The sequence below is a fragment of the Populus nigra genome, chromosome 17 (assembly GCF_951802175.1).
Source record: "Populus nigra chromosome 17, ddPopNigr1.1, whole genome shotgun sequence".
In the NCBI taxonomy this organism is placed as follows: Eukaryota; Viridiplantae; Streptophyta; class Magnoliopsida; order Malpighiales; family Salicaceae; genus Populus; species Populus nigra.
This window is the reverse complement of record NC_084868.1, coordinates 10800691-10816078: the sequence shown is the minus strand read 5'-3', so window position 1 is coordinate 10816078 and position 15388 is coordinate 10800691. Positions and strand designations below refer to the sequence as shown.

Below are 15388 nucleotides of genomic sequence, written 5' to 3'. Positions count from 1 at the left end.
TCGTCCCCAGTTCGTCCTGTGCCTCCCTGTTTTTTTTTTCTTTCCCTGGTTTCCACGGTTTCCTCTGTTTTCTGGGTTTTTCTTCGTTCGTCTTCCCACTGTGTTCCCGTCCCTCCTCGTCTTTCTCTGTGTCCTTTAATCCCTCCTCTGTTCTGGGTTCTTTTTTTTTCGGTTTTTTTTCTCCTCAGCGATGGCTGCTTCGTGGCTTTTTGTAGAGGACTCTGTGTGGTAGTCTTCTAGCCCGCCTCTTCCTTCCTGGGAGGAGGATAAAGCTCGCTGGGCATTGGTGTTTGGCAGGGACTCGGACACCAAAAGTCCTGCCACGGCCGGACTGTTGGTGGCAGACTTCGACCCGGACTCGAGCGGAGGAGAAGCCTGATGGGATTGGGAACCTTAGCAGACCAAAATTGGTCTGTCCTTGTCTGTGCTGAGCTGCCTATCTGGGCAGCATTGTTTTTTTTTTATTCTTCACTGGTAGCTTCCGCTGGAAAACGATGGACTGGCATGAAACGACGCCATTTTGGGGCCAGGGCGGCTGTTTTTCAATCTGGTCCTCTAAGTTTTAACAATTTAATCGGACCCCTGGGCCAGATTGTAATTAAAACCCTTCATTGCAGCGCCTTTTGCAAAACGATTCTTGGACTTTAATTTCTTGCAATTGTAACTTAAATTAGCTCTGAAATTTAATATTTCTTCAATTAAACCCCTAATTTCATTAATTAAACTAATTTTAAGGTCAATTAAGTCCCTAAACTTCTCAATTTGTTAATTAAACTCTCAATATTATTAATTAAACCAAATAAAAGTTTAATTGAGTCCTCATACTTGTCAATTCTTTCAATTTCTACCAAAATTAACTTTCAAAGTCATAATTTTACCTGATTAACCCTCAACACTTCTCGTTTGTATTGTCTTGACCTAAATTTAAATTTTTTAAATTTTCTTTTTATTTATAAAAAATAAAAATAAAAAATTGGGTTATGACAAATTTATTAACTTAATCATCAGAGAGTCTCTAAATTCATCAAAGGATTGTCATAAGGTAACACTAGATGATGTTAATCTATGACATCAACATCTTGATCATATCAACTCTAGAGGCTTGTAAAAGATCTCTAAAAGAGAATACATAGAAGATATCTTTAATAAAAGACAATGGTGTAAACTGATTGAAGGAGCATCTTAGGGAGTTTTATGCCAAATGTGAGCATTTTAAAATTGATGACCACTTCATTACTTCCACTGTTAGAGGTCAAACCCTTGAGTTGTCTCTTGTTATCATTAGAAAGTTATATGAGATACCTAAAATTATAGATCTTGGTTTTTTCTATAAAAGAATAAGATCCCTATCAAATACTCAGATGAGTGATTAGTTTATTGGCCCTAAATGACCAAAATGGTCTTTCTAAGCACATAGTCTGCCTATGAACATCATGTTACCTTCTTACCAACTGTTAGCAAAACCTATTTAACAACCCTTTAGCTTATTAGAAGACATACTAAGCTGACAATTGAAAAAACTCAGTTCATGTATATTATTGCTACTGATGTTATTATCGACCTACCCACTCACTTTATTAATGTCATATAAAAAACTATAACTGAGAAGGAAATGAGTTTACCTTTTGGTGGATTGATATCTAGAATAACAATCATGTCAAAAATACTTTTGCATGATAGTGAGCCAACAATCAAAATTTATAAAAAGATCTCAATCGTAACTGTTATCAAATTTGAAGTTGTGGTTGGTAAAAAAGATCATATCCTGAAAAGTCTACCTTTTCTTAACCTGAAGTTCCTCAAACCAATCCCTTACTCCCTTTTATAATTGAACAATTACAAGTGCTATAAATTTCTTCTAATAGTTTTACTGGTAAGTGGGAACAAAAGATTGATATTGCTAACAAATATGCAAAACAATATTGCACAGGTTAATGACAAATTTGTTCAACTCAGCTTAGATGTCGAATAAGTGCATCGGTCTATTATTAGGGAAGATGAGGACTAGGATTTGTGCCAAACCAAGAGGGGGACAAGGATGCATGCAAGGGATGTAAAAGAGAAGAAGGATGAAATAAGCAGTTGGCTAACTATCAGAAATATTTTTTTCATGGAATTTCATTGATTTTTAATAAATAATAAATATTCTGGTCTGTAATAACTAAAATATTCTTTTGTACCTTATAAACCTCTATATTGAATACTTAATGCACTTTGAATTTGATGCATGTAGTTGTATGATAATATTTGATGCATGATAGTTTTTTAAGATATTATAAACTATTAGGAGATAAGATGCTACTTGAAGTATTATTTGAATATGTTTGTGTGAATTAGTTGCAGCTTTTATGAGGCCCTCTAAGTTGATTTAGGAAATATCATCCTATTTTATTTACTAAATTAACATCCATAACAATTTGGTTTATAATTAAAAAGAACGGGTAAACCTCTTTTTATAATATCATTCTTTTTTATTTTTAACATTCGTTGAAGATAACAATGCTTGAGCATCTTGTGCCAGATTTCGATGATGTTAAATTCTCTAGAATAAATTATGTGCTCTTTTTTTTGTTAGGAAAAATAAAAAGATTTTACCTCTTATTTTAACTTATAAAATTTCTTATCTAGCGACATCATAAATATAACAATACCAATCTTCAAAGGACACTTTGAATCTTTTTTCTATTAGCTAACCTACACTCAACAAATCTTGGTTAATAAATGGTATGTAAGGAACATTTGAAATTGTCTTTGTTCCTGATTTTATTATAAATGCTATGGTTCCCTTTTCTTTTGCAGGAATATAGTCGTCCTTTCCTATTCAGACTTTTGTAATTCCAGTGGGCTTCAAATCCTTAAAAATAGTTCTGCCTTGGTTTGTACAAATAGTTATGTCATGTGGTTTGTGCAACCACTATCAATCAACTAACATTCTAAAGAGCTCCTGGTTGAAAAACATGTTGCCACAAAAATATAGTCTTCTTCATCTTGATCGACAACTTGGGCATCTACTTCTTGTTTTTGAATTTTTCTTTTGCAAATGACGAATTCATATCCAAACTGATTGCACTTCCTACACTTTACATCTAGTCTCTTCCATCATTTGAATAGCAGATGGCATGTTTTACCATAGTGCTGACAAGATGGATAATTTTTCTTTGAGTTTCTACCATTACTTTGGATCTGGTTATTTACAGTGATTTTGCTGCATGAAGCTTGATTTTTCCTGTAATTTTTTTTCTTGTTATTTCCAACATCCTAATGCATGGCTAGCTCCTTTAGCAATAAGATCTTGCCTCATAAGCCACCGTTTTTCTTAAGCCTATAAGGCATTTAACAACTCTGCTAAGGTGATCTTGAATGTGTTCTCCAAACTGGTTATAAACGCTTTATATTTTTCAAGTTTTTCTACAATTTTATAATCAGTAAATTTGGTGTCAATTAACCTTACCTTGTAAACAATGCCAAACAATGTGTCTGACTAATTTTTAATTATCTCATACTCTTTCATCTTTTACAACTCGAGTTCTCTTATTAAATTGAGCACTTGCATATTTTATATTCTTTCATCTCTTGCATATTTTTTTTTCAAATAATCCTAGACTTTTGTTGTTGTTTTGAGAGACATGATTCTCATGAAAATAGTTGTTGAAACACCAGAAAATTGACTTGCTTTTGCCTTTTGACTTTCTAGTTTTTTTTTTATTGTGACTTTTGATTTGGGTCATGGTGGGATTGTACGGCAGCAGAGGAGCTTCATAATCCTTTTCCGTGGCTTCCCAAAGATCTAAAGCCTCCATACAGGTCTCCCTTCTCACTGCTCAAAACTGGTAGTTTTCTCCATCAAAGATAGGAGGAGAAAAATTAGCTTCAGCTTCCATTTTATAGATAGCTTAAGAAGAGGCCTCTGATAATAGATGAAAGTTTTTAAAGATGAAGAAAACAGAGAAAATAAAAATTACAGAGAAGGAGATTACGATAATACAGCAGCAAAGGGAAAAATTACATTTTATTCGATTAACAACTTTACATTTAAATAGCTGAAAAACAAACTGAAAAAACTAGCCAATTGTCTAAATCCAAGCCATTCAAGCGATGATCTACAACACATCGTAAACAGAGAAGCAATAATATATATATATATATATATATATATATATATATATATATATATATATATATATGTTCACTTGTACTTATAGCAGTCCTGAAGCAATATTTAACATAAGCAAGCCCAATCATGACCACAGTTGATGGCCTGCTGCTATTCTGCTTCTTTTTCTCGTTTTGGCACTTCTACACTTAACTGATCATGATCAATCTCCTAAAGCGGCATACGAACTCTGGAAATTACAAAGTTCGACACCCACTAAGCCCACCTTCTCTTCCTATCATCGGCCGCATCCATTAACTAGGTTAAAATTTAACCAAGTTCTAATTCAACGCACTTGCTCATAAGTACGGTCAACTGCTCCATTTTGGTGCGTCAAAATGCTATATTGCTTCTGATGCCGCATTTGCCAAAGAAATCTTCACGCCCGGATTTTGCTGCTGCGGATTACATTTAGAAGGGTCTCGTTTTATAACTGCAAAGTATGATAATTATTGGTGGTTCATGAGGAAACTATGCATGACTGGCCTTCGCTCTACTTCACAGCTTAATCAAATGATCCATGTTAGAGAGCAAGAGGTGATGAAACTAGTGGAATCATGAACTTTTCTGATTGCAAGGGACAGGATTTTGGTTATCTCCCATATCGCAGTGGACCGCAAGGATGTCCTGGTTGGCTGGTTCGACACTTGCTTTACTGGTTAACCGAGACACCGTTGGAGCTTTGGTCCAATGTCTTGACTGAAAGTTAATGGTGAAGAGAAGGTTGATGTGCAGGATTCTTTTCGGTGATGGCATACTCATTTGTCTGCTACCCCATCACTAGCTTAAATCTATTCGCCCTGGATTTCCAGAGAAGATATGCCATAAGATGATGTCTGAACTTGAGATCCTTGCTACCAGTGTCTTCGATGAAGGAGATTTTGGAGGAGCTGAGCTGTCACATATATAGTTGATGTCTCTCAATAACTCCCTTGATAGGGCAGACCAGAGCAAGGATGGCAGAAAACACTAGTCCGGGTATGGTTTGGCGATGTTTTTGTGCACCCTTCAGTATTTTGGCCGTAACTTTTGATCCGAGTGTCAACACGATGCAAATCACCTCAATTTGACAAGCTTGTTTCGGTGCCCATGTCGCAGGTAATTAACCAGCTACGCTTGTCGAGGGTTGTTTCGGACCCCGAACCTTTGGTTCCCTAGTTCGTGTTTTATTGTCATTTTTTATAATTTTTGGGGAATTTATTTCATGCTGATTTTTATTTACATTTCTGCTTAGATTTTATCTAATTAAATTTTATTTAATATTATAGTAGTAATTGTTTTTTAAAATATTTTTACTTGAAAATACATTGAAATAATAATTTTTTTTAAAAAAATTATTTTTAACATTATTATATCAAAATAAACTGAAAAAAAAAACTTTGAAGCAAATAAAAATATAAAGGTATTTTAATTTTTTAAAAATATTTTTAAAACATAAAAATAATCAGGTTTTTGACAGTATTTTTAATTTACTGAATAATCATAATTTACCTTTTTTGATAAAATTTTTAATCGTAGCTATTTTAGCCCGGTGTGTGGACTATCAGAATTTTATATTCTTTTGTGAGACTTGCATCAGTGTTTAGGTTTCTCTCAGACTTGCATAGTTAAGAGTTAAGACTGCGTCACTCTTCTTGACTAATTTTTGCCCATCTGCTGTATACATGTCTGTTGTTCTCCTCTGCTATTCTGTCTTGCGATCCTGGTTTTTTTCTGCAACATCATGGTCATCTCTGTTAGACCAAACCATGATCATTGATGTTCCTCAATCTTTGGTTATGGCATCCAGTCATCTCTACAAATGCATTTTTGCTGAGTCTCTCTAGGGATCTGGCCCTCATTTCTGTAGTTTTATCGGATAGGCTCCTTAAACTCTGCTGAGCCTCAGCATCCCCATTTTGGAGGGAAATTTACCTTGTTAAGGCTCTGTACAATAATTTGTTTCATTATGTAATCCTTAATTACATGGACTTAGGATGTTCCAGCGTAATAAACATCGAAAAAGTCACACATAAAACAATAAAAAGTCGAACAACCAGCCAAAAAAGGAGTAAATAACTGACTAATCAGCTTTTATCTGTTGATGCTTTTATTTGTCAACCGGTTTGGTTGTTAAGTACAAGGATTAAGCCGGCTTGGTCACTGGTCTCATGTTCAAATTTAACACCAAAAAGGGGTTCGATATGTTTGAATCACCATGTATAGCCAATTTGATATCATATATAAATCCCTAAGTCTCAGTTGCACCTAAGGGTTGAATATGGGTCAATCATTGCTTATAAGCGAAGTGACAGAATTCTGAAAACAGCACAGATATAATGCTACCAGCCGAAAGCTGAGCAAATGATCCTGTCTAAAAATGGTGCTTAAGTTTGAAAATGGATGGATTTGAGCTTTTTGTTTGATCATGATGAGAAAAATAATACGGCATTTTCCCAGCTGCCAAAAAACTAGTAAATGATCCTGTCTAAACGAGGCAATGACTTTCTATGGCTTCAAACTTCCATTTCCTGTCCTCAAGTCAGTTGCGTCAAACTAAGGATCAATTATATACCTATGGATGGCACCATTTGCATAAGCTTCAGATTTAAATACTCAGAAGTTCCTCCCAGATCTCATCACCAAAGCCTTGAACAGAACAAGAGCAAACAGAACTAGAACTTGTCTACCTAGCAACTTATCTGCCATTCTGCTTGCTAAAGAAAGCCAAAACATGGCCATTATTGATGGTTTTCTGTTTTTTTCCTTCATGGTTTCCATTTGGTTCTTTTGCACTTTCATTCTCAAATCCCTGAGGAATCACACGAGTTCTGGAACCAAAATTCGACACCCACCAAGTCCTCCAGCTTTACCTATCATCGGCCACCTCCATTTACTAGGCTCAGTTTTGGGGACTTCCTTGCATAGTCTAGCTCAACGCTATGGTCCATTTATTCAGCTTCGTATGGGTGTATCGACATGCTATGTTGTTTCTGATGCTGAAATTGCCAAAGAGGTCTTGAAAACTAATGAGATGAATTTTGTTTCCCGCCTGCAATTCGACACCACAGATTGCAACATATATGAGGGATCTGGATTTATCACTGCACCCTACAACGCATATTGGCGGTTCATGAAGAAGTTGTGCATGACCAGACTTCTCAATACTTCTCAGATTAATCAGCTTGTGCATCTCAGGGAGGATGAGATGAAGAAACTTGTCGAGTCTATGATTAGTATTTCGGAACGAGGAGAGTCTTGTGATTTAAGGCAAGCAATAATGACCATGACAAATAATGTGATTTGCAGAATGTCTATGAGCACAAGATGCTTGGGTGACGGTGCTAATAATGAAGCCAGGGAGATTAAGGATTTGGTTCTTCAAGTTTCATTGCTCGGAGGCAAGTTAAGTGCAGGTAATGTCTTGGGTCCTTTGGCAAAACTTGACTTATTTGGATATGGAAGGCAGCTACGAATTGCACTCGATAAGTTTGATCGGTTGGTAGAAAGGATCATTAAGGAGCACGAAGAGAAGGAGATGGAAGGCACTGTAAGATCAGAAGGAATGGATTTAATGGATATTCTATTAGAAATTTCTAGAGATCCAAATGCAGAAATGAAGCTAACTAAAAAGGAAATCAAGGCTTTCTTCCTAGTAAGTTACTTTCAACTTCTAATATGATTTCGTACTCATTAAGTTTTTTCTTCTTTTTGCTCAAACAAAATCTCTTAGAAAGAACTAAAACTAGAATAATGTTCTTGCTAACCAAATCCCAGATCATATTTGTCTTTCCTTTTAGTTAGTTTGGCATCAAAAGCCACAAGTCTTGTTTATACCGATGAGCTATTGCTTTGAAGATGTCGATGGTGAACATGAACCACAAGGGCCTGTGCATGGTGATGCTAACATTTTTTTTCCATCTTGATTGTGCCAGGACATTATGATGGCTGGCACTGATACATCAGCAATCTCTGTGCAATGGGTCATTGCAGAGCTCATCAACCATCCAAAAGTATTCAAAAAACTGAGGGATGAAATTAATTCAGTTGTGGGGCCAAACAGGCTAGTCAGAGAATCAGACATTCCTAATCTGCCTTACTTACATACAGTTGTGAAAGAAACTCTAAGACTACACCCTCCATCACCTGTAGTTCTTAGAGCAAGCATCGAAGATTGCCAGATCAATGGCTTCGATGTAAAAGCTAATACCAGGATGCTAGTCAATGTCTACACCATCCAGCGAGACCCAAATCTATGGAAAGATCCCGAGGAATTCATACCAGAGAGGTTTGCGGCTAACCATAACGCGAATTCTTCACAAATGGAAATGAAAGGGCAAATTTTCAATTTCTTTCCATTTGGGAGTGGACGCCGAGGATGCCCCGGTGTAACACTCGCTTTAGCGGTGGTTCAATCATCCGTTGCAGTCTTGGTCCAATGCTTTGATTGGAAAGCCAAAGATGGAGAAAAGATTGATATGCAGGAGGGTTCGGGGTTCAGCATGGGAATGGCAAAACCACTTGTGTGCTATCCCATCACACATATGAATCCATTTGAGTTGGGGTTGGACATGGCAGAACCAGAATGATTCGCCTCAAACACTGAAACATTCAGTCCATCTTAACATGAAAGCTCATTGAAGTTTACTATGAGATTTCACCCAATGAATAAGTCTATAGGATGTTCTTTTATTGTTCTTTGCCAATGGTCATGTCATATTCTCTCTTTTGTAGTCTTTCCCCTCGCCTTTCAAGATTGAATTTTATGTTGTATTTTAATTAAGAAATAAATAAATATTGGGAAAGGAATTTCTTGGATTGTTACTTTTCGAAGAACCAGCTTCTTTATCACGTACGGAGCACATGATTCACGTCATTTATAACAAAGACAATATATATATATATATATTTCTTGAAAACTATGAGATTTTCTAAGAAATTACAAGTTAAAACATAATTAAGCAATCCTTGAATAAATATCTTAAATAAACTGTATCTAATGACAATTCGTTGGATCTTCCATGTTCTAAAGAGATTTAAAGCTAAACAATCGATCTAAGAGCTATGAGTTGATCCAAATGAAACAAAACTCTCTATAATCTTTAATTTTCTTTCTCCGTTACATATCTAGGGAACAGGTTCTAAAGAGAACTCGTTCCCTAGCCAAAAAATCTTTAATGTATATCAAGTTCTGATAAATATTTACAGTTTTCTCTTATTGATATTAAATTAATGTTGGGCTAGGCATTCATGTACGGTGAATAACTTCTATATCATTTAGATTTCTAATTATCTAATTCTTTATGTATGTTTAATTGATTATAAACAAAAAGAAAAAATCCTCAACTTTTTACTATGACAATGAGTATCGTGTCTTTCAAATGTGAGGCAAAATTTTTATCATTTTGTTAGTAATAATGGTTAAAACATTAAAAAATAATCTTATATATATATATATATATATATATATATATATATATATATATATATATATATATATATATATATATAACATGTTTTCGCTAATTAAAAATTTTAAATATCAACAATTATTATCAGAGTTAACGATGCAAAAAACAAATATTAGAAATTTTTTATTTGTCTAAATTCTCATTGCTAATTTATAATGCCGATAAAATATTGGCGTCAAATAAACAAAATGCATCAACTAAATTATGTTGGCTATTTCACCGGTAAATAAACTATTGATGAGTTAAGGTTTTGAACTCGTTAAATTTGAGTTTATTAATAACTCTTTAAATCTTTATGATATTGATATGCAAAGACTTGTTAAAATATCTAGTTATGATGACAAGTTCATCAAATTTTCTTCTTATGAAAAGAGGAGTGGAAAAATCTGTTAATATATCAAAGAATTCATGTGTAGAGGGCATACACCATGATTGAAAATTTTTTTTTCTATGTATATAAAAAGGAATCATGGAAGAACCTATACTTGAAAGAAAATTAGGAGGATAAGGTAAAACTATAATTAGTTAATTCATTCTCCTTATCTATGATGACTGATAGTTTATACTTGATGTTTGATGCTTGATAAGTCAAAGTGGTTAATGACTTGTACTTATAAAAAGTTTTTTTTGGTAGATTTAAGGACTCTCAGATACTTAAGTTATTTAAGTATTTTTATAGAAAAAAATACAATAATATTTTAAAAAGATAAACTCTGAAAATATATATATACTAAAAAATATTGAGAATGAAGAGATTATGAACTCTGGTAACATAATAACTTGTGTATAAAAAAATAAAAATTTATTTTAAAATTTTTTATAATTTTATAAACTATTCAGATTAAAAAAAAAGTGCAGGAGTTCAATCAAATACGTTTCCTTTTTTTTTTTTTTAATGGAAAGCAGAATACTGCAATGATATCAAATGAGACCTTAATTATATAAAATAAATTTAATCAATGGGCCTCCCTATCTCCACACATGGAAGATGTTTTGTTTTGGGCCACAAATTCGTGAATCTTGACTCATCATACGAAACATTTGGATGTGTCGGATCCATGTAGAAAGTACCTAATCTTTTTCGCGCAGGCCTTGATGTCGGCCCAATATCATGCAAGAAAAGGTCCTGGCCCTTGGCAGCGACTACCGAGAAACCAGAATGCTGCGTAAAACGCCCACGTTAGTAAGGTTCGAATTGCTTCGAGCCCTACAAATGGGCTGTTCAAATGCATTAAAAACTGGGCCATACAAAGTCCATGGCCCGAAAATAAGGCCCGCTTCTTTGGGCTTGCTTCTTTCGTCAATCAATTTCCTGATCATAGGTTTTCTTTCCCAGGTGTAGTTCAGCAACCAGCAATGCCATGGAGAAAATGTGTTTTTTTTTTTGGTGACAATTCGGGGGTGGGAATTTTGAACCTCGTTCTATAATTTTGATCAGGGCATCAATCCAAATATCCTCTCACTTGTCGTTGCAGCCTCTCACCATTTACTCCTTCCCAAATTCATCTCAGTTTTCACTCCATATATATATTGAGGATGGTTTAAAGTTTTAATTTTGAGTCATAACATATCTGTTAACTTCAAGTTATTGTTGCTTCACTTTTCTTTGCTACAAAAAAAGTAAGTGAAACGTTTGTGCTCACTTAATTCAAGGCGTTTGATACCATTTCCTGTTTTTTGCTATTAATTATTGTTTATAATTTTTTTTAATAAATATATTTGAAGGAAAAGATTTTATGAATATTTTATTTTATTTAAGATTTTAAAAACACATTATTAGTTAAAATATAAAACTTAAAACACCATTTATTTAATTAAGTTGGTGAGATGGTGGGATTATTGATAGTTGTGGTGACATGATAATAATAATAATAATGATAATTGTTATATTAATATAAAATTAACAATGATTATTATTTTATTAGTAACTAGCTAAAATTATAGCAAGTGAAGTTAATACAATAGAAGCAACCACAAAAAAATATGGGTGCTAGAGGAGTTAACAATAATTATTGTGATATTAAAATATATAGAAGATGCGGGTGAAAAAATAACGATAAAAACAATTTTTGTTATAATTATAATAATAATGATAATATTATAATAATAATATTAATCATGATTATAATATTAGAATGATATTAATTATTGGGTGGTGATTATTGTTACGATGATAACGGTAACATAATATTTTGAGTGTAAAATATCAAAAAAATAATTTTTTATTGTTTTTTAAAAAATATTTTTATTTTTGAACTGTTTAGATTAAAAAAAAATGTAATAGCTCAATCAAATGTATTTTTGTATTTTTTTTTTAATAAAAAGTAGAAAACGGCAACGGTATCAAACTACACCTTAATTAGTTATCCAAAATAAATTAAATTCAATCAAAGCCCGTCCTTGCCTTTCTCCACTCATGGAAGCATGTGTGTAGATGTCCAATAATGCTATACCATCCCACATTTCATATGCTTGGATGTCAAGAACTTGCTCAAGTCTAGGAATCAATGATTTTGATCCCCAGAGAGCAAGTAAAATACACCCCCATTTGTCGAGCTGACTCCCAGAATAAGGCAAGAGAGACTCAAATTTCAGTACCTGGCATTTATGAGTTTTAAAGACAACACTCAAGAGTCCAGTGATGTTTGATTGCGATTGAGAGAGAGGTCGCCTTCTACGCCATTACTACCACATGGTTGCCATGGAGAATGTCATTCTGATGGGCTTGCATTATTGTACACAACTCCATACACAGCATGTAAGGAGCTAGCGGAGCATACATTTATGAGACGTTGGGACTAAAACTGTCTGTTTCAGGGCATGTTTCTTACACTCACATAAAGTTGGGATTTTGATTGGATTTGCCAAAGTTAGATGAGAGAGAGGATAGGGAGAAAAGGACACATTTACTTAAAAGTAAAAGAGAGTTCAAGTGGATGCCCTTTGGTTTTGGCAGCTGGCTGTGAAAGACAGCGCATGGCGACCTTCTTATTATTTAGTTGCAGAGTGATCAAAGCTCATAAAATATCAATCGCCATGAATATTTACCCACCTAAAAGAAACCAAATCCCATGTACATGCGAGGTTATTTTCTTATTTATTTACGAGGAGATGAATGAATTGAATGCTCACAATTCAGGGGCGGGGGGAATAAATAAATAACTAAATAAATCCATTCCTGAACGTATATATATACTCCAGCATAACCAACGATAGATTGATAGAGAAGGATCCTTTGATGGGTGGAGTATGGGCAAAAGTGGTGAAGATTTTTGTAACTTTAAGAAAGATGATGGAGAGACTGGCTTCTCACTTACTTTATATGAGGTAAAAAGAAAGAGAAAAGAAGACAAATGCTCATGAGATAGCGATGCATGTCGATGATGTGTATACTGTATTGACCTGTTATTTTCCTTTATCTCCGAAATTGTTCATGGGCTGTGTGCTCATAAATCTTGATGGGAATAATGACAGATGATTATAAGTTTTTAATGCAAGGTGACAAAAATTAGTGCATTCAGAAAAGAAAATCAATATGCCTAATCCTGGTGATGACGCTACTAAACTACCTTTACCAATTCAGCCCATTATTATTCTCCAAAGAAATAAATTAAAATTAAAATTAAAAAATCCACTCATGCAAAAGTGTGTATTGAGTAAGCTTATTGATTTTTCGTTCTTATCATTTTAATTATGTGAAACCTTAATCTCAAAGGCTTCAGATTGATTTTGAAGAGAATTTATTATATTTTTCTGAATTTATATAAAAAAATTAATTTCAATTGACATGCAAACAGTAATATATACAGGTAATAATTAATTAATACCTTACATATGTTTCTAGGTTCTAATTAAGTTGCAATCCCACCATTTGGCTGTACTAATCATTTCCTTCCGATATAAATTAATGGTGACATACAGTATAGATGAGTTACTTATAATTTAGTAACCAGAGTATACCAAATTAATTAAATTTCTATAATATAAAAATAATTAAATAATGCTTTGATCCATGTTGATTATGCTTGATTTAAGTAGTTTTTTTTTATAGCAAGAATACCTTCTTTTCAAGTTATATTTTCTCATTACACCTACCATTTCATTCTCTCTCTATTCTAAAAGAATAAAAAGATAAAAAAAGAAAAGAAAAACAACATGGAATTGGTGAAAGGGCTAAGTTCTGAATAGATTTAAGCTTGGGGATGAAAAGAATATCTTGAAATAACAAGTACTAATTAAATATTAATTTCGTTAAACAAGGACTAAGTTTGGGCCTGGATTGGATAGTTTGTTGTTTGTGGGAGCCCATTGAAAGTCTTTCTCCGTCTCCCTGTTCAAGTGCGTGTGAAGCAGCAGTTGAAACTTGAAATCAAGAAGAAAAAGTCTCATGAACATGCCATTTTTCTGTGCAGATATAGTTTCCAGCAGGGGAAGTGGGTAACTATGATAATGATCGATACTAATTGGATGGGAGAATTTTGTACCATTAGGCCATTATCACTTGTACTGTGAGGTCTCATAGCTTAATTTTGAGTCGTCCAAATTATTGAATTAAAAAGAAAAGAAACCAAATAATGGAGATGATCAATACCAGTTCATGGCTGAGATCACTGATGAGGCTGATTTTATTTTCTTCTTCTTCAACGTAGCTGCACTTCAGCAGTGTTCACTAGGGCAAAATGTAAGGAGTTATGTATAATTTTTTTTTAAAAAAAAGTTGAATATCATTGACTTAATAAAGTACTTTTAAGTATTTCAATTCCCTTACATGTTGGATCTTTGCCTGCAGTAATCCATGATCCTATGGATACTATAGATAGGGCTTATAGTCTATAGGCATGTGTATATGCCCTTTCTGAATATGTTCATACAGACAACATCAGCAGCTGTAGGGTCTCTCTGTGACAATTAGGGCCTATGGCCTTTATTCTATCTGTCTGTCGGATAACCTTATTAGTGCCCTTATCCCCTAATTCAAGGGATGAAGAAAGGGTTTTCCCTCTCCCTCCTCGATCTCAATAATGAGAAACATTGACTGCTTATTGAGTTCAAGAGAAAAGATCAAGAGGTTGATGATATTTTTTTTTTCTTTGGGAGGAGGATATTGTTTATTTTTTTAAAAAATACAATTATGAAAAATACAATGAACGAAATTGACGAGGATTTCCATTTAACTTGAACTTTATCGTCTTGTAATTTTAACCTACAAACTTTCCTTTTTCTTAATTTTCTTTTTAAACTAAGGAATGTATTTTCTAAAAATTGCTTTGTCGGAATGTACAGATTCTTTTTTAACTATTAATTTAACACAAAAGTTGCAAATCATTTTAAATTTATTTTTAAATTTATCGGAATGTATTTATTTTTAAATTTAACACAAAAGTTGCAAATCATTTTAAATTTATTTTTAAATTTATTGGAATGTATTATTTTTAAATTTAACACAAAAGTTGGAATGTATTTAAATTTATTTTTTATATTATCACGTTAAATAATTTAAAAATAATTTAAAATAAAAAAAACACAGTTAAATCATATAAACAAACACAACAGTGGTCTTTACCTTTGTGCAACTTGGCTAAAACTAGCATGGTCCATAAGATGATGTCTTCTCGGTAAGAAGAAAAGGCTCACTATGTATGTCAATGGTGTCTTCTCAGCATTTAGATTCTACGTCCTTATTAATTTTTTTATTTAATATCTCAACTCATTTTCAATATACAATAGGAAATAAAAATAATTCTTATTTCGCTCTAACTTTTTCTTTTCTACTTTTATTATACGT

General features: G+C 33.4%; 1 protein-coding gene across 1 annotated transcript; it reads left to right on the top strand.

Moving 5' to 3' along the window:
- Nucleotides 1-6866: 6866 nt before the first annotated feature.
- Nucleotides 6867-8721, top strand: LOC133677575 (3,9-dihydroxypterocarpan 6A-monooxygenase-like). The gene is made up of 2 exons (XM_062099652.1): nucleotides 6867-7787; nucleotides 8068-8721. Exons 1-2 carry the CDS (start codon nucleotides 6867-6869, stop codon nucleotides 8719-8721), a joined length of 1575 nt encoding a protein of 524 aa, XP_061955636.1.
- The last annotated feature ends 6667 nt before the right edge of the window (nucleotides 8722-15388 follow it).